At 46.6% G+C, this 19373-nt stretch overlaps 1 protein-coding gene and 1 pseudogene across 1 annotated transcript; one reads left to right on the top strand and one right to left on the bottom strand.

Annotated features, from left to right (window-relative positions):
* Positions 1-4285: 4285 nt before the first annotated feature.
* On the top strand, positions 4286-9404 carry LOC139012758 (transmembrane protein 11, mitochondrial-like; annotated as a pseudogene).
* A 1467-nt stretch (positions 9405-10871) lies between these two features.
* Positions 10872-14014, bottom strand: LOC139012967 (uncharacterized). The gene is given in 2 exon segments (XM_070419150.1): positions 10872-10974; positions 11648-14014. Coding segments are annotated over 2 exon segments (2430 nt in total). The 3' UTR covers positions 10872-10911.
* Positions 14015-19373: the final 5359 nt, after the last annotated feature.

A 19373-nucleotide genomic window follows, 5' to 3' on the forward strand; every position in this document is an offset into this window, starting at 1 on the left:
TGCCTGTTTGGGTTTGTGACTATGTATAGGTAGATCTTCTACGCCTCTCAATCTATAGTGCAGGACAGTGTCAAACGCTGTTTCTGACTAATTAGATCAGGCAGACTCAAAAGTCTGCCTCTGCCTGCAGACTTCCTTGATTCAGTCTTGAGTAGACCTTAGGCAATCCTCCACAGGTGTGGCGAGTTTTTCCAACAGGGTGGGGCAATTGCTTCTGCCTGGAGGCTAATTGTTATTCTCAGTCTCTTAATGGGCCTCAGGAACTCCCCACTGTGGGGCAAGGTGTTTTCCAATAGGGTGGGCCCACTGTCTTCCTCACACAAAACCACCTGGGTAGCAAATGTCAGTCTCTATGTGGTCCACTTTCCGTCCTTGATTATCAGGGTTCTCTCTTGCTAATCTTCAGTTGATTATTTAGGATTTTTAAAAAAACATTTTTTAATGTAATTCCAGTTTGGTCCTGAGAGCATGTCTATGTAGCATCCACTTACTCCACTAACATTTTTCTGACAGTGTCCCTTTGCCCATTTAAAAATATATATATTATTGATTTTAGAGAGGAAGGGAGAGGGAGAGAGAGACAGAAACATCAATGATGAGATTGAATCATCATTTGCCTGTCTCTTGCACAGCCCCTACTTGGGATCGAGCCTGCAACCCAGCCATGTGCCCTGACCAGGAATTGAACTGTGACCTCCTGGTTCATAGGTCAATGCCCAATCACTGAGCCACGCCTGCTAGGCCTGCCCATTTTCTAATTGGCTTATTTGTCATCCTGCTATTGAGTTGTATGAGTTATTTATATATTTTGGAGATTATCCCCTTATCAGATGAATCATTGGTGAATATGTTCACATATACAGTCGGTTCTTTTTCATTATTTTAATGGTTTCTTTTGCTGTGCAGAATCTTTTTAGTTCAATGTAGTCCCATTCCCCCCCCCCCCCCCCCGTGTTTCCATTGCCCTTGGAGATATATCTGCAAAAATATTGCTTTGAGAGATGTCTGAGATTTTACTGCCTATGTTTTCTAGGATTTTTGTGGTTTTGTGACTTACATATAAGTCTTTTATCCATTTTGAGTTTATTCTTGTGTGTTGTGTAAATTGGAAGTCTAGTTGCATTGTTTTGCATGTTACTGTCCAATTTTCCCAGCACCATTTATGACAGAGACTGACTTTACTCCATAGGAGACTCTTGCCTCCTTTGTGAAATATTAATTGACCATAGAGGCATAGGTTGATTTTGAGGCTCTCTGTTCTGTTCCATTGATCTATATGCCTGTTTTTGTACCAGTTCCAGTCTGTTTTTATTACAGTGGCTTTGTAATATAACTTGATATCCTACAACTGTGTTCTCCTCAAGATTGCTGAGGATATTTTGTGTCTTTTTGGGTTTCATATAATTCTTTGTAATATTTGTTCTAGATCTGTGAAATATGCCATTGGTAATTTAATAGGAATTGAGTTGGATCTATAGATTGCTTTGGGTATTATGCACATTTTAATGATGTCAATTCTTCCAATCCATGAACACAATATGTACTTACATTTATTTATATCTTCCTCAATTTCTTTCTTCAATTTCCTATAGTTTTCCGAGTACAGGTCTTCTACCTCCTTAGTTAAGTTTATTCCTAGGTACCTTACTTTTTGTTGCAGTAGTAAATGGGATTGTTTTCTTAGTTTCTCTTTCTGAGAGTTTGTAGTTGTATACTAGAGGCCCAATTCACGAAATTTGTGCAAGAGTAGGCCTTCCTTCACCTGGCTGCCAGCACCGGCTTCCCTCTGGCACCCAGGACCCGGGCTTCCCCCTCACAGCCTGGTTTCGTCTGGAAGGTTGTCCGGAAGGACGTGTGGTCTAATTAGCATATTATGCTTTTATTATTATAGGTAAATATGCCATCAATTTCCAGATATTAATTTTGTATCCTGCTAGTTTGTTGAATTCATTCATTAGCTCTAGTAGTTTTTTTGGTGGAGTCTTTAGGATGTTCTACATACAATATCATGTCATTTGCGAATAATGACAGTTGTACTTTCACCTTTCCAATTTGGATGCCTTTTATTTATTCTTGTCTGATGTTTGTGGTAGGACTTTCAACACTAAGTTTAATAAGTGGTGAAAGAGGTCATTCCTGTTTTGTTCCTGTTCTTAAGGGAAACAAATGCTTTTAGTTTTTGCCCATTGAGTATGATATTGGCTGTAGATTTTTCATACTTGACCTTTATTATGTTGAGGTATGATCTCTGTACTTCCACTTTGCTAAGAGTTTTTTATCATAAATGAATGCTGGGCGTTATCAAATGCTTTTTCTGCATCTATTGATACGATAATGTGATTTTTATTTTTTATTTGTTTATATGATATATCACAGTTATTGATTTGTGGATATTGTGCCAGCCTTGCATCCCTGGAATAAATCCCACTTGGTCATGGTGTATGAGCTTTATAATGTATTGCTGGATCTGATTTGCTAATATTGGGTTGAGGGTTTTAGCATCTATGTTCATCAGATATATTGGCCTATAATTTTCTTTCTTTGTATTATCTTGTCTGGTTTTGAAATTAAGATAATACTAGCCTTGTAAAAAGAATTTGTATGTCTTCCCCCCTCTTGAGTATTTTGGAATAATTTTGGAAGGATACATGTTAGTTTTTTGAGTGTTTGGTAAAATTAACCTATGAAACCATCTGGTCCAGGTCTTTTGTTTGCTGGCTATTTTTTCATTACTTGTTACTGTTCTATTCAGGTTTTGTGATTCTGCTTGATTCAGTTTTGGAAGGTTTTATGTTTCCAGGAATTTTTCCATTTTGCCCAGGTTGTCCAATTTGTTGGCAGGTAGTTGTTCGTAGTATTTTCTTACAGTCATTTGTATTTCTGTGATGCCAGTTATTACTTCATCTCTTTCATTTCTGATATTATTTATTTGGGTCTTCTCTCAATGTTTTTTGGTGAGTCTGGCTAATGGTTCATCAATCTTGTTTATCTGTTTAAAGAACCAACTCTTGGTTTAATTGATCTTTACTATTGTTTTTTGTTTGTTTTTTTACTCTGTCATTTATTTCCTTTCTTCTATGTTCTCTGGGTTTTCTTTCTAATTCTTTTAGGTGTAGGTTCAGATTGTTTATTTGAGATCTTTCTTGCTTTTTCAGAACTGCTTTCCCTGTGTCCCATAGATTTTGGGTTGTTGTGCGTTCATTTTCATTTACTTTCAGGTAGTTTTTTTTTTCTTCCTTGGTCTTATTGGTAACTCATTCATTGTTTAATAACATGCTATTTAGCCTCCCTGTGTTTGTGGTTTTTAGTATTTTTTTTATTGCAGTTGATTTTTAGTTTCATGCCATTGTGATCCAAGAAGATGCTTGATATGATTTCAATCTTCTTGAATTTGCTAAGACTTACTTTGTGTCCTACCATGTGATCTCTCTTTCACAATGTTCCATGTGCAGTTGGGAAGAATGTATATTCTGCTGCTTTAGGTTGATGTTCTGTAAATATAAATTAAATCTATCTGATCCAGGTAGCTATTGCCTTGTTGATATTTTTGTCTGTAAGATCTACCCAGTGATGATAGTGGGTTATTCAAGTCCCCTACTATGACTGTATTGCTGCTGATCTCTCTCTCTTAAAGTCCACCAAGAGTTTTTTAAATATATATATTTAGGTGCTCCTATATTGGTTGCATATACGTTTACAAGGATTATATCCTTTTCTTGGATTGATCTCTTTATTATTATGTAGTAACCTTAATTTATGGCCTTTGTTTTGCTGTCCATTTTGTCAGATATGAGTATCTACCCTAGTTTTTGTTTTGTTTGTGTTTCCATTTGCATGAAATATTTTTTTTCCGTCCCTTCACTTTCAGTCTGTGTGACTGTTTTATTCTGAAGTGGGTCTCTTGTAGAGAGCCTATATATGGATTGTGTTTCCTTATCCATTCAGCTACCCTATGTCTTTTGATTAGAGCACTTGAGCCATTTACATTTAAGGTTATTATTGGAAGGCACTTATTTGTTGTCATTCTTTCTTTATGTCTATGATGCTCTATATATTTCTACTCCCTAAAGGAGACCATTTAACATTTCTTGCAATGCTGGTTTTCTAGTAATGAGATCCTTTAGCTTTTTCTGTTGTTGTTCGTTTGTTGGTTTGGGAGGCTCTAAATTTTGCCTCTATTTTAAGTGATATCCTTGCTGGAGAGAGTAGTCTTGGATGCCAGTCCTTGCTTTTCATTGCTTTGAATACCTTATGCCAATCCCTTGAGGCCTGAAGTGTTTCTTTGGAGAAATCAGCTAACAGCTTTATGGGAACACCCTTGTAGGTAGCTGGCTGTTTCTCTCTTGCTGCCGTTGATATTCTCTCTTAGTGTTTAATCTTGCCTATTTTAAATATGATGAATCTTGATGTGGGTCACTTTGCTTTCATCTTCATTGGGACCCTCTGTGCTTGCTGAACTTGAGTGACTTTTCTTCACAAGGTGGGGAAGTTTTCTGCCATTTTTTCTTGAAATAGCTTTTCTATCACTTGCACACTTTCTTCTCCTTTGGGAACCTCTATGATAGGGATAACATATGTTTCTTATTGTCCCAAGGTTCCCTTCAACTATCCTCATTCAAAAAATTTTGGTTTTTTATTGCTCTGATTGGGTGTTTTTTCCTACCTTTTCTTCCAAATCACTGATTCAATCCTCTGCTTCAAGCAACCTACTTTTAAAATTTTTTTTTATTGACTTCAGAGATTAAGGGAGAGGGAGAGAGAGATAGAAACATCAGTGATGAGAGAGAATCATTGATCGCTGCCTTCTGTATGGTCCAGACTGGGGATCGAGCCCGCAACCTAGGCATGTGCCCTTGTCCAGAATCGAACCTGGGACCCTTCAGTCCACAGGCCAATGCTCTATCCACTGAGCCTAACCGGCTAGGGCATCTTTTTTTTTTTTTTCTTAATCCTCACCTGAGGGTTTTTGTGGTTTTTTTTTTCATTGCCTTCCAGAGAGAGTAGAAGGGGAAGAGAGAGAGAAAGAGAGAGAAAAAACCATTGATGTAAGACACATCAATTGGTTGCCTACCCCATGCACCTCTACTATTGCTGGGGAACCTGAAACTGAGGTATGTGCCCCTGACCTGGAATTGAATCTGAGGCCCTTTGGTCCACAGGCCAACAATCTAACCACTGAGCAAACTAGCCAGGGCTCATTTTTCATCCTGATGTAGCTGCCACTAAGTTCCTTGTAGTTTCCATTAAGTTTTATGTAGTTCTAAGTACCTTGAGCATAGTTATAACCATTACTCTGAAGTCTATGTGTAATGAATTGCTTACCTCCATTTCATTTAGCTCTTTTTCTGGAGCTTCTTCTTTTCCTTTCATTTGGGGGTTATTTATTTGTTCCCCATTTACTAGTAAGCTCTCTGTGTTTGTTTCTATGTATTATATAGAACTGCTATACCACCCAGTCTTTGTGGGGTGGCCTTGTGTATTAAGTGTTTTGTAGGACCTAGTGGTGCAGTCTCTTTGATCTCCTGAGCTGGATGCTCTAGGAATGTCCCTCGTGTGGTTTATTTGGGTTCTCCTGTCATTGGGTCTGATTTTTGCTCTTCTGTGCGTTAGTGGCTCACCTTGTTGTGTGAGCTGTTGTATAGGTGCTGACAGAAGAAACAAAACAAAATAAAAACCTACAAAAGACCCCAACAACCACAGTCAAAACAACCACAAAAGAAAAGAGAATTAGGAAAGAGAAAAGAGAACAAGAGTAATAAAAATATAAGAAAAATTGGGGCCCTGACCAGTTTGGCTCAGTGGATAGAGCATCAGCCTGCGGACTGAATGGTCCCAGGTTCAATTCCAGTCAAGGGCATGTACCTTGGTTGCGGGCACATCCCCAGTAGGAGGTGTGCAGGAGGCAGCTGATCAATGTTTCTCTCTCATCAATGTTTCTAACTCTCTATCCTTCTCCCTTCCTCTCTGTAAAAAATCAATAAAATATATTTTAAAAAAAATTGGGGAAGAAAAAAATATGAAAGAAGGGAAAGAAGAAAACATAAGTAAAGGATAGGAAAAGGAACACAATAAAAAAGAAAAGAAAGAAAAATATGGAAAGGAAAAAAGATAAATGAAAAATGAAGTGAAAGAATGCAAAATAAAAAATAGAATAAGGAAAAGAAATAGCCCTAGCTGGTTTGGCTCAGTGGATAGAGCATTGGCCTGCGGACCAAAGGGTCCCTGTTTCATTCCCAGTCAAGGGCACGTACCTTGGTTGCAGGCTCCTCTCTGGCCCAGGCCCTGGTCAGAGCTGGTGCAAAAGGCAACCAATTGATGTGTTTCCCTCACATGGATGTTTCTGTCTTTCGCTCTCTCTTCTGTTCTCCCTAAAAATCAATGGAAACACGGGTAAGGATTAGCAACAAAAACAACAAAAAGAAGGAAAAAATAGAAAAATAAAAGAAAAAAGACAAAAATAATAAAGAAATAAAAGAAAATAAAGAGGCGCTGCCCAGGCCACCAAGCCAGGTGTCCGCGAGCCGAGAGTCTGCAAGATGGCCACATGGGGACGGAGGCGCCTGGGCCAGGGCAGCGGAGGCGCCCGAGAGAGGAAATCAACAATGTTTGTAATGAAGAACATCAGGCTCTGAGCTGTAACCTGAATTCTTGTCTAAAATTCAGCACACTGGCAGCGAGCACACAAAACAGACTGCCACTTGGCCTGTCGACGTCTTTGAGACACACTTGCCCACAGCGCAGGTACCTGTGTGTTCTGCCACTTGGGTGCCAGCCTGGATCAGCTCATAGACGGCCCCGCCTGTCTCCGTGGGCTCCTTATCTTCACTCTCTCGGGGCCCTGCGCACCAAGTTCTCCGTGCTTGCTGGAATGGTGAGCTTGTCGGCACAGATTGTTACATTGTGCACGAGATCTACAATGGGGAGAACATGCAAGACCACTTTGAGTATGAGCTGGAGCAGGCCCTGGAAGCCCAGTACAAGTACATCGTGATCGAGCCCACCCCTTGGCGATGAGACTGCGCCTGCATCACCGTGGGCAACTGTCTGCACAAGACCACCGTGCTGGCGGGCACCGCTTGCCTCTTCACCCCACTGGCACTGCCCCTAGATTACTCCCACTACATCTCCCTGCCCACGGGCATGCTGAGCCTGGCCTGCTGCACCCTCTACGGCATCTCCTGGCAGTTTGACCCCTGCTGCAAGTACCAAGTGGAGTACAACGCTTATGAACTGTCCCGCCTGCCCCTGCACACACTCACCTCCTCCACCCCCGTGGTGCTGGTCTGGAAGGATGACTTGCACAGAAAGAGACTGCACAACACGATAGTGCTCGCCGCCCTGGTGTACTGTGTAAAGAAGGTGTACGAGCTCTATGCCATATGATTGCACTCCCCGAGAGAGCAGGCAGACGGCCCACAGCAGACAGCAGAGTCTGCAGGTCGCACAGGAACATTTTTTTGCTCCATGAGGCAACGAAGCCCAGGAAGGTGTTTGGTTTAATAGTTGTTATTTTTTAAAAATAACACAGATCACAAATGTACCAAGGGTTTTTTCAACTTGCCACACTAAGCTGTGGATTTCCGCAACCCACAGGGAGTCTGAGGCCATGGGATTCTGACTGGGCATGGAATGTTGATGGGACCTGAGGGGGGTGAGTGTGCTGGCGTGGGATCTTGAAGTTTATTATTTAACTACCTTCCAGAGCCAACCAGAAGCAATTGACCATTAAAATGTTGAGAATTTTGAAAGAAAGAAAGAGAAAGAAAATAATGCAACAAAAGCCAAATGGAGGTTGTCTTGGCAGAGTGTAATGCCAGCTGGGAGTCCCTTTGGATCTGCTCTTATGTTGACTGAATTTGCCTGTTTTGTATGCCTGTTCTGGGCCTCCTGGGAGGTACTTTGGTGCTAGCCACTGTCAGTGTTATGCCCAGATTTCAAGATCCCCAAAAGACCACACCAGGGAGCCAGCCATGTCCGATGCAAAAGCAGAGGATCTTTTATTTTGAGCTAGCTCGACTCCCCCTCCTGGCCAACGCAGCGACAGGAAGCAGAGTGAGATGGTGTGGGAAACACAGGGTTTTAATAGGGGGTGGAGTGAGGAGAGGGGAGCTGACTGTGGGCCCTGCTGATTGGCCAGGCACAAGTCGGGTCTTGTAACACAGGATGTGGTCATCTCTATGGCGCACACGTTCCTGGATTGTCATTGGTTAGTTTAAAGAAATCCCAGGCGTGGCCAGCAGAGGCCTGGGCTTCCGGGAAGAAGGTACTTTCCTGAGCACATGTCTGCTCCAAAATGGAGGACACAGGGTAAGATGGAGGGCGTAGTCCTCGCCCTTTCATTCCCCCCTTTGTCTTGGAACTTCTGGCTCAATCATGAGACAGACTGCATTTCTATTTCACCGTTGCTAGAGGCCCATAGTGGGCACGCAGAACTATCAACTGAACTATCCCTATATGCTTAACAAATGGTCCGGTGGAAGAGAAAGAAACCATTTTAGCTTTAACAACTTCTATTGAAATAGGATTTTTCTTCTTAAAATTCCTCCATGGCTATTAAAAGGCCAAATTAGGATTAATTTATCTACTGTATTTATTTAGCATTGCCAGATTTCGGAGGAATTACATAAGGAGAAAAACATACTGATCTACTCTAAGATTTTCTGATTTTTCTTGCCAATTTCTTTTCATGGATTTTTTAGAGTTATGACAGAATAGTAATTGTTGGCATTAAATTTTCTTTCTATGCATAACCATGCCTCAGACCTTCTATTCTAAACAGGCCTTTCCCAGCTTACTACCCCTGACATGGGCATGGTTATGCAGGCCTGTTAGCAATGCACAGGCTGCCAACTGTCAACTGTCTTTTAACAGAGACCAAAACTTGATGATCACCTTTCCTGCCCAGTTGGACACCTGCCCTCTTGGCAGCTAGACATTTTTTACTTTTGGGGGTCACCTTACACAGTTCCCTTCCAGGACAGCCAGCACACATTCAAACCTGCAAGAGAATTAAAGGTTAATATAACATATCAATACAATGAAACATGATATTGGCATCATGGCCGCTTCAGGCAGCCAAATCTTCCGCTACTAAACATGTGATACTAAAGTCTATTCCTGACCTTCCTATGAATTGTCCTTGTCTTTTTGGAGCCATGTCCATGAAGGTGCAGGCATTATTTAAATCTATTCAATGTTACCAGCATCGGGCAGGTCAAGCACACCGTAGCTTGAGCTTGAGCGGGTTGCGTTGATCTCGATCGACGCTCCATTTGGTGATTAAGTCTTTCCGGACCATGGATGGGTCCGCTGACCGGATGTGAGTGTGATGGACCCAGGTCGAGACGCCGTCTACCTTGAGAGTGGTAGGGGTTGTCAGCATCACAGTGTAGGGACCCTTCCAACGTGGCTCAAGAGTTTCTTGGTGATGCCTTCTGATGTAGACCCAATCTCCTGGTCTGTGCTGACGAGGAGTTGGGGTTGGGCTGGTCTCATAGATGGTGCAGAGGCACGGCCAAATGTCCTCGTGCGCCCTCTGGAGCCCTCTTAAGGAAAGAGATAGTTCTTGATTTTCAAATTCAGCGAGAAAGTCAGCTTTAAGGTTAGGAATGATAGGGGGTGGCCTGCCAAACATGATTTCATAGGGAGTAAAGCCCAGGGTGTAAGGGGAGTTCCTTATCCGGTAAAGGGCATACGATAGGAGAGCTACCCAGTCCCCGCCAGTCTCCATGGTTAATTTGGTAAGGGTCTCTTTTAGAGTTCTATTCATTCTCTCTACCTGACCTGAACTCTGGGGTCTATAAGCACAATGTAGTTTCCAATTTGCCCCAATAGCCCTGGTTACTACTTGCGTTACCTGTGAAATAAAGGCTGGCCCGTTGTCGGACCCTATCATAGCAGGAAAACCATATCTGGGTAAGATGTCTTCCAGCAGCTTCTTGGCCACCGTCTGAGCTGTTTCATGCTTGGTTGGGTATACCTCTACCCAGCCAGAGAAGGTGTCTATAAATACTAAAAGATATTTATAACCATACTTCCCTGGTTTAATTTCAGTGAAGTTGACCTCCCATTGTGCTCCCAGTTTGGTGCCTCTGAGCCTTGTCCCTTTTTCATTTGATCCGACCCTTGCGTTTGTAAGTTGACAGGTCTTGCAGGCAGACACAACCTGATCTATCTTGGTATTCTGCTGGTGAATTTTGATCCTGGCATGTTGGATTAAGTCCTTCATTTTCCGGGTTCCCAGGTGAGTGGATTGGTGCATATGTTTTAATATCGTGTCCCCGAGCCAGTCCGGCAGTATAAGTTCTCCTTCTGGTGTATGCCACCATCCCTTTATTTCCTGGGCTTTGGGGAGCTTTTTGATACGTTGCAACTCTTCCTGGGAGTACTTGGGCTGGTCTGGTAAGACTGGGTCCCCTGGGTCTGGTAGTTGTAAGGCCATGGTAGGGACCGAGGTAATGGCTACTGCCTTTGCAGCCTGGTCAGCCTTTTGGTTACCTTTCGCTACCGGGTCATCGGCTTTTTGGTGTCCCTGGCAGTGGATTATGGCTAACTTGGCAGGAAGCCATAAGGCTGAGAGCAGGTCGAGGATTTCCTGCTTATTTTTTATTGTCTGTCCCTCTGCTGTCAATAGCCCTCTCTCCTGGTAGATTGCCCCGTGAACATGAGCTGTAGCAAATGCATAACGGCTGTCTGTGTAAACGTTAAGCCGCTTTCCAGCCCCCAGTGTCAGTGCCTTGGTGAGTGCAATGAGTTCTGCTCGCTGAGCTGATGTCCCAGGGGGCAGAGCCTCCGCCCACACAGTGTTCGTGTTGGCAACCACCGCCGCACCCATGTACCTGCACCCGTCCCGCACGAAGCTGCTTCCATCCGTGAACCAGGTGGCCTCTGCATCCGGGAGGGGCCGATCGGTCAAGTCCTTCCGAAGTCCATGTACCTGCTCCAGGATTCCCGCACAGTCATGTAGTGGGGCATCTAGGTCAGGGTCAGGTAGCAGGGTAGCAGGGTTGAGGGCCGCACTGGGATGGAACTGCACTCTAGGGGGGTTGAGCAGCAAGCTTTGATAGTGGGTCATGCGAGCATTGCTCATCCACCTATCAGGAGGCTGTTTTAGGACCCCTTCAATGGCATGCGGGGTTGTGATCCAGATCTCCTGTCCCAGGGTCAGTTTGTCAGCATCCTTGACTAAGAGCGCGGTTGCCACAATGATTCTTAGGCACGGTGGCTAGCCGGCGGCTACGGGATCCAGCTTTTTAGACAAATATGCTACTGGGCGACTCCAGGGGCCTAAAGCCTGGGTTAAAACCCCTTTTGCCACTCCTTTGCGCTCATCTACAAAGAGGCGAAAGGGTTTTGTAATGTCTGGTAGGCCCAGGGCTGGAGTAGCCAAAAGAGCTTTCTTTATCTGATTAAAGGCCATTTCTTCTGTCTCAGTCCATTTAAAGGCCTTCCCCTCCTTGGTGGCTTCATATAGGGGCCTGGCGATCTCAGCAAAACTTGGTATCCAGAGGCGGCAATAGCCAGCCGATCCTAGGAATTCCCTCACCTCCCTACGGGAGGTGGGAGCAGGGATTTTCAAGACTGTCTCTTTCCTAGCGTCTGACAACCGCCACTGTCCGCCCTCCAGTATGTATCCCAGGTAACTCACCCTCTTTTGGCATATCTGAGCCTTCTTCGCAGAGGCCCGGTACCCTAAGGTCCCTAGGGTGGCCAGCAGATCTTTGGTCCCTTGCTCACAATCTTTGGCGGTATTGGCAGCAATCAGGATGTCATCTACGTACTGAAGGAGGGTGAGATTGGGGTGCTCTCTCCTGTACTCACCGAGGTCTTCATGCAGTGCCTCGTTGAAGATGGGGGGCGAATTCTTGAATCCTTGGGGCAATCGTGTCCAGGTTAATTGTCCACTGTAGCCTTCCTCTGGATCATGCCATTCGAAGGCAAACAGGGGTTGGCTTTGAGGCACTAGCGGCAGGCTGAAAAAGGCATCCTTCAAGTCTAATACAGTATACCAGACTCTAGAGGGTGCCAGAGAGCTTAGGAGAGTGTATGGGTTAGGAACGGTTGGGTGTATATCCAGGACTCTTTTATTTACTTCCCGGAGGTCCTGGACTGGTCGATAGTCATTCGTGTGGGGCTTTCTGACTGGCAGGAGGGGGGTGTTCCAGGCAGATTGGCATGGAACCAGTACCCCTAGGCTTCGCAGTCTCCGGATGTGAGGCTGGATTCCCTTCCGAGCCTCCTGGGACATAGGGTACTGTTTTACTCTTATCGGGCCTTCTCCTGGTTTTAGCTCTACCAGGGTTGGGGCCCTGTGGGCGGGCAGTCCTACTCCCCCCTTCTCTGCCCAGGCTGTGGGGAATTCTTGCAGCCACCTGTCCATATTGTTCTCTACTGGGGGCGCCCCCTGGTGGAGGCGATATTCATCCTCCAGTCTCAGAGTCAGAACCTGGATGGGGTGGCCTTTGCCATTGGTGACCTGAGGCCCCCCTTGTCTGAAGGTTATTTGGGCTCCAATCTTGGTTAGCAAGTCCCGTCCTAATAGGGGGAAGGGGCACTCTGGTATTACCATGAAAGAATGGGATACCCGGCCCATTCCTAGATCTACTGTTCTTCGGGTAGTCCATGAATACTGGCTCATGCCAGTTGCCCCTTGCACCCAGGACTTTTTATTAGCTAGCTTCCCCTGAGGTGTGCGGAGAACCGAATGTTGTCCTCCAGTGTTGACAAGGAAGTCAACAGGGGTCCCCTCCACTCTAAGAGTTACCCTGGGCTCGGGGAGGGGGTCCGAACCCCGACTCCCCTAATCACTCAGTCCTTCCAGCTCCAAGACCTCCACCCGGTCCGTCTTGTTTTCCTTTCTACCGGCCTTCTTTGGGCATTCTCGGACCCAGTGCCCTATCTCTTTGCAGTAAGCACACTGGTTCCATTGCAGCTTTTTCCCGCCCCGGGCGGTTCCCTTACCTCTTTTTTGGCCATCAGCAAGCTGGCGAAGGTGGTGGGTCCGCTCCTCAGGGGACTCCATGGTGGTGGCTAGCAGAACCTTGGCCAGGTTTCGGGTCTGCTTGTCACTGGCAGCCACCATGGCGCGGGCTTGCCTATCCTCAGGGGGCTCTCGGTTATTGAACACCTTCTCTGCCACTGCCAATAAATCCTGTAAACTCTTTTCTTCTAATCTATCTATTCTCTGCAGTTTCTTTCTAATGTCCATGGCTGACTGGTTTATAAAACTCATGATTACAGCTGCCTTATTCTCAGGGGCTTCTGGATCCATGGGGGTATAGGTGTGATAGGCCTCCATGATCCGTTCTAGAAAGGCAGCTGGAGAGTCATCTCTTTCCTGCTGTACGTTCCCTACCTTGGTCAAATTGGTGGGCTTTCTAGCAGCCCTGCGGAGACCCCCCATTAGAGTCTGGCGGTAGACCAAAAGCCTCTCCTTACCTTCTGCTGTGTTGAAATCCCATTCAGGCCTAGTTAAGGGAAAAGAGACATCTATCTGGGCCTGGTTTGTGGTTGGATTTCCATCTACACCAGGAACCATCTCCCGGGCCTCATTGAGGATCCTTTCTCTCTCTTCCGTCGTGAACAGAACCTGTAAAAGCTGCTGACAGTCATCACATGTGGGCTGATGGGTGAAAAGAACAGAATCTAGCAAGTCAATAAGTCTCCCCGGCTTTTCGGAGAACTTAGGGTTCTGTGCCTTCCAGTTATACAAGTCACTAGTTGGGAAAGGCCAGTAAAAATGGGTCTGGTTGCCATCCGCATCCGGGGGTCCAGCGGCCCGTAATGGCAGGGTCTTGATAGTGGAGTTGGGTGCTGCGACAGACAGCTCCCATTGAGCTCTTTGCCAGGTGAGAGGCGGGCCTCCTACCAGAACCAGAACCGTGGCCACTCCGGGAACTCCGCCCCCAGCCACTCTCAGAACTCCGCCCCCAGCCACTCCCGGAACTCCGCCCCCAGCCATTCCAGGAACTGTGTCAGCTTCCCGCGACTGGGCAGGATTGAATCTCTCCGGCATCCTGTGGAAATGATATGGGGGAGGAAAAATTAACTCTTCTCCAGTTTCCCTCTGCAAAACAAGGTAGGGGGGAGCTGGAGCTGACGGCAGGGTGGCTTTTTTCTCCTCCCTCTTCTCCGCTTCCTGCAAGGCAAGAATGGGTTCTGGCTCCGGAGGGTGTGGAGGTAGAAAGGGCCTAAGCCAAGATGGTGGATTTTCCACGAGGTCCTGCCAAGTAACAATGTAAGAGAGTTGACCAGGATGTCCCTCTTTGGGCTGGGAGACGACGTCCCTAACCCGGCAGATGATGGGGAGATCGAAAGTCCCCTCCAGCGGCCACCCAACATTAAAAGTCGGCCACTCCCTGGAACAAAAAGTCCGCCACCGGTCCTTCCGAACCTCTGCATGGAGGTTGCTGGCCCTTCCCTTTACCTCTTTAAAATTATCGACCATAATGCTTAAAGGAGTAGTTTGAGTCTGTCCCATAATGTCCATCCAGTAAATCCACAAAATAAAACCGAAAAAACACAAACACAGACAACTAAGGGGCCCTAAAATACAGTATTCCAACTCCATGGAAGTGAAACCAAAATAATCTTCCAACTCCATGGACGCAAAAACCGAAAACGATGGCTGCGTGCCAACCAGCGGGAGCGACCCGCCTGTCTCAGATTAAGGGGCTTCTACAGACCTTCCGACTCCGCAGAAGCAAAGCTACACCCCTACAGATGGAGGATTGAGGCGTCCCCCGACTCCTCCCGCCCTTGATCCTCCTGTGTGTCCACTACTTGGATCATTCCAGGCGATTACAGATTTCAGAAGTGAGCTCACACAGGACAGATACAAACAGATACAAACACACAACGACAAAGACACCTACCGCGGTCAGTCAGGCCCTCCGAACTGGGGGGGTCCCTGGATGGTGTTGGGGATCCCGGACGAGCCCCCAAATGTTATGCCCAGATCTCAAGATCCCCAAAAGACCACACCAGGGAGCCAGCCATGTCTGATGCAAAAACAGAGGATCCTTTATTTTGAGCTAGCTCGACTCCCCCTCCTGGCCAACGCAGCGACAGGAAGCAGAGTGAGATGGTGTGGGAAACACAGGGTTTTAATAGGGGGTGGAGTGAGGAGAGGGGAGCTGACTGTGGGCCCTGACGATTGGCCAGGCGCAAGTTGGGTCTTGTAACACAGGATGTGGTCATCTCTATGGCGCACACGTTCCTGGATTGTCATTGGTTAGTTTAAAGAAATCCCAGGCGTGGCCAGCAGAGGCCTGGGCTTCCGGGAAGAAGGTACTTTTCTGAGCACATGTCTGCTCCAAAATGGAGGACACAGGGTAAGATGGAGGGCGTAGTCCTCGCCCTTTCAGTCAGAAGCTGTCCACATTTGGCTCTTGGCAATCTGTTTGAAGCTTCAAGTGATCCACAGTTTGTGGCTGCCCCCATAGGACTTGCTGCACAAGAGTAGCCAACCTGCACTGTACGGCCAGCTTATTAGCACTGGGCCCAAGGGAATGTCAGAAAATACCCCAAGGCACCTGAGGATCAGCCTTCACCCACCTCCGCCTGCCAGCTGGCTGTCAGACTTAGTCACTGAAAAGGCTGTTTCTGAAAGGGCTTTTGGTGGAACCTGGCAGATGGAATCTCTGGGTCTCTGTGTGGGAGGTGCCATTTTGACTTCAGGGAAGATTGTGTGTGTGTTTCCCCATCCCAGAGCCACACGTCTCAGTCTGTCCCAGAATATTTCTTTGACCTTGGCAGGGCTGAGCCTCTCAGAGGCCATCTATGGGGTCTGCTGGAAGCCTGGAGTGTCTATCAGCTCTCTCCCATGAGGGGGAAGTGCCAGTCAGGTTCTGAAGACAGTGGGGGGAATGGCCCTCCACCACTGATGCACCTGGAGACTGCCCAGAGGTGTGGCCTGGCCTCTGCTGCTGCCTCCTCAGCAGGGGGGAGGTGCAGGGAGGGAAAGTGGGATTCCTTAAGGTGGGGTAAGCTGTATCCCTGAGGAAAGGGTAATTGCCTTTCCCCAGGCTGCTGCTGCCAGGCGGGGCTTGCACTTCTCAGGAAAAATGGTTGCTGCTGTATCAGGAGGGGGATGACCGAGGCAGGTATCCTGATAGCTGCTCCACATTTCTCCCCAGTGCCTCCTACCCTATCAGCTCCCCAGGTAACTCCAGTTTATACCACCCTCCCTCTGCCAAGCCCAGGGTGAGTGGCTGCTGTAAAGTTTGTAGCGCAGGAAACAAAGAGAGCCGAGTGAGTCAGCCAGAAAGGAGGAAAAGAGAAGCTTTAATCTGCGTCCCGGGTGAGATCCATGAGTCCCAAAGGTGGGGCCAGTGAATTTGCGCCAACAGGGAAGGAGGCACTTTTTTTTTTATACAGCTGTTTAGTGGGCGGGGGCGGGGGGTGGGGAGGGTCATCACGGTTTCCGGGAAGGAGTCTGTTGCCATCTGTCTGGCACGTTGACCTGTTAGGAATTCCAGGGAGGGTCCAGTATCTCCGTCACCATCTGCCTGGCGGTGGCATGCATCCCTCCTGGGCTTCCCTACAACCTAACAGCTGTGAGCGAAAATCTTGTGCTTTGGTTTTTTCCTAAGTGGCTTTGTCTTTGGCGCACTCCGTCTCTCCCTGGTGGACCGAAGCCCTGCCGCCTTCCACAGCTGGATGCTCTGTGGGTTATTGTTCCTGGCTCTAGCCCTCCAGACGAGGTGCCTGGACCTCACTCCTCAGGAGAACCTCCCCCCACCTCCTGCAGCTGAGATATCCCTCAGCATGCTTGGCCTGTCGCCCATGGAAGTGGACCCAGCCCCTCTCACAATCCACTCCTTCTCACCAGGCTCACATGGTTTCTGCCCTTCCCTTTTTAAATGTCTCCTCTTCAGCCAGTCTGCAGTTGTTAATTCAGGATGAATCTTCTCCAATTTAGTTTTATTTCCAGTTTGTTTCTGGGAAGAGGTAGAAGAAAGAATCACCTACTCCACCACTGTCTTGAAATTTCACTTAACTTCATTCATTTTGGTGAAACATTATCCACAGCTTCCTGAGAAGTGGGTGTGTGTCGGAGTGCTTACTCCTGAATCCTCCACACTCTCCTGGACCCTGCTCACTGCACCAATTGTGAGAGTACTTACTCCCTGATCCTGCTCAACTATGCCAACTGTGGGTGCACAGGTCGTCCTCCGCTAGGAATTGGACTTTCACGGATGCCGGGTATTAAGCGAAGACATGAGAAGTCACCATTGCGTATAAGAGAGTCTTTATTGCAGACCAGGTAGCCATTGCTAACAAGGAGCCATCAGACAAAACAGTTCTTACAAGTAACTTCACAGAGCGGCCCAGCAAACATAGGAGCCATTGCTAACAAAGCCGTTACACAAAGTAGTCCTTGCTAATACAGTTCAAACACAGAAGCCATACCAAGCAGCTGCGCACCAGCTGGTCGGCAACACATCTTTATACCAACTTTATGCCTCTTTGGCAAAAGAGGCTTCTTGCCCAGTAGTGACATTCGTATTTGGGTTAGAGAGAGGCACGCCTGCGCAGTGCATATATAGTAAGATTGCTGTGCCTTGCTTTTGCACCTGCGCATGGCAAATTGGCCTTGAACATCTGGCGTACTCTGGACAGGGCCCCCATGCTCAATTGGCCTTGAACATCCAGTGCACTGTGATCAGGGTTCCCACAGTGAGGAAGTTGAATTTTTGGAATGTCAAATATCTGGGAATGTCTCCTACCTTCACACTTGATAGGTTCATTGAGTGTAGGAGTCTTGGTTGGAAAGCATTTCCTTCAGAATTTCAAAGGCATTGCTCCACTGTCTTCTGCTTCCACTGCTGCTATTGACCTTTGATTCCCAATCCTGTGTGTGTGTGACCTAGTTTATTTCTGTAAGCTTAAAGGGTCTTACCTGCGCACTCTTACATTTCTTGATATGCCTTTGCGTGATGTCCCCCTCCCATTGTGCTTAAATCAATGGACCCTGCCATTCTATAAATTTATAACCTAAGTTCTGGGAAACTACTGAATATATTATATATAACTTTTATTGACTTTGAGAGAGAAAGGGAGAGGGAGAGGGAGAGGGAGAGAGAGAGAGAAACACCTATGTTAGAGTGAAACATCGATTAGCTGCCTTCCACAAGCACACTACAGAGGATTGAACGCTCAACCTGGGTATGTGCCCTGGTGGGGAATTGAACCTACAATCTCATTGTATAGAATGATGCTCCAACCAACTCAGACACACTATCCAGGTCCTGAATTATTTCTTGAAGTGTTTTCTCTGTTCTGTTAAACCTATTATCGCCAGCCTTTTTCTATCTCCTGAATTCCTCTATTGTGTACCTGTGATGTGTCAAAATGTTCAGGCTACAGTAGTGATAAGGTGAGCAGGGTTTCTATACTCAAGAAGTTTAGGGTGACATCAGAAGAATGCCTTCATGAGAACACACCTTGTCCTCTCCCCCTGAAATGTTAACAAGTTAACCAACTATAATTCCACAAAGAAATCCCTGTTCAACACTGACACACATCTGAGAGACCCACACACTGAAACATTAAGGATGGGCAAGCAGGAATAAATAGGGAGATGAGAAGGTAGGAAAGTGCAGACAGCCCTCAGACGCGGCCCTGCAGTGAGAATTGCGGGTCAGCCTGGAGAGGCAAGGAAGCCTGTGGTAACAGGTGCTTCCCTTGTCCAGGAAAACAGCTGTGGGGGATGGAGGGCAGCCCAGCAGGGCAAGCAGTGAGGGAGCAAGCAGTGTCTGAGTCAGCAGATGCTTGACAGAGCGTGGGGTTCTGCCATGTGGCTCTCCACTGTTGAGCCGAGTAGTGGTGTATCAGACAAAGAAATAGAACCACAGAGCCCTGCCGCCACTTGGACTCCCAAACCTTGCTTCCTGTTGCCCTTGGAGTCAGGTCCAGTGGCATATTATCTGTAAATAAAGAGTCACTGTTTCCCTCTGTGCCTGATCCCAGGAGGGTGCTTCGGGTGGGACCCCACAGAGGTCAGGGACCACCATTATGGTGATGGCAAAACAAATCCCACCCCCAAGTAGTGTAGCTGTACTGTATTACAGAACCTGTGGAGGTCAAGACTGGGAGATCACTGAGGTAAAAATCTTGTGATTCAGCATCATGACAGGAAAATAGTAGGAAGACCTATTTAGAGAAAGCTGCTATCAACCACATATCTAGACAGAGATACATGCATAGGCAAAGGAGAAGAGCAAATACCATGAAAAAACACAGTAGTGAGGATGACCAGAAAGAAAATGAAAAATCCCCTGGAACACATGGAAATGTGTGATAAATGATAGAGATTTCAAGATTGCAGTTCTGAAAATACTCAACAAGTTGTGACAAAATACAGAGAGGCA

This window comes from Myotis yumanensis, unplaced genomic scaffold, assembly GCF_028538775.1.
Source record: "Myotis yumanensis isolate MYYU_CA2020_CCGP unplaced genomic scaffold, mMyoYum1.0.hap1 SCAF_6, whole genome shotgun sequence".
In the NCBI taxonomy this organism is placed as follows: domain Eukaryota; kingdom Metazoa; phylum Chordata; class Mammalia; order Chiroptera; family Vespertilionidae; genus Myotis; species Myotis yumanensis.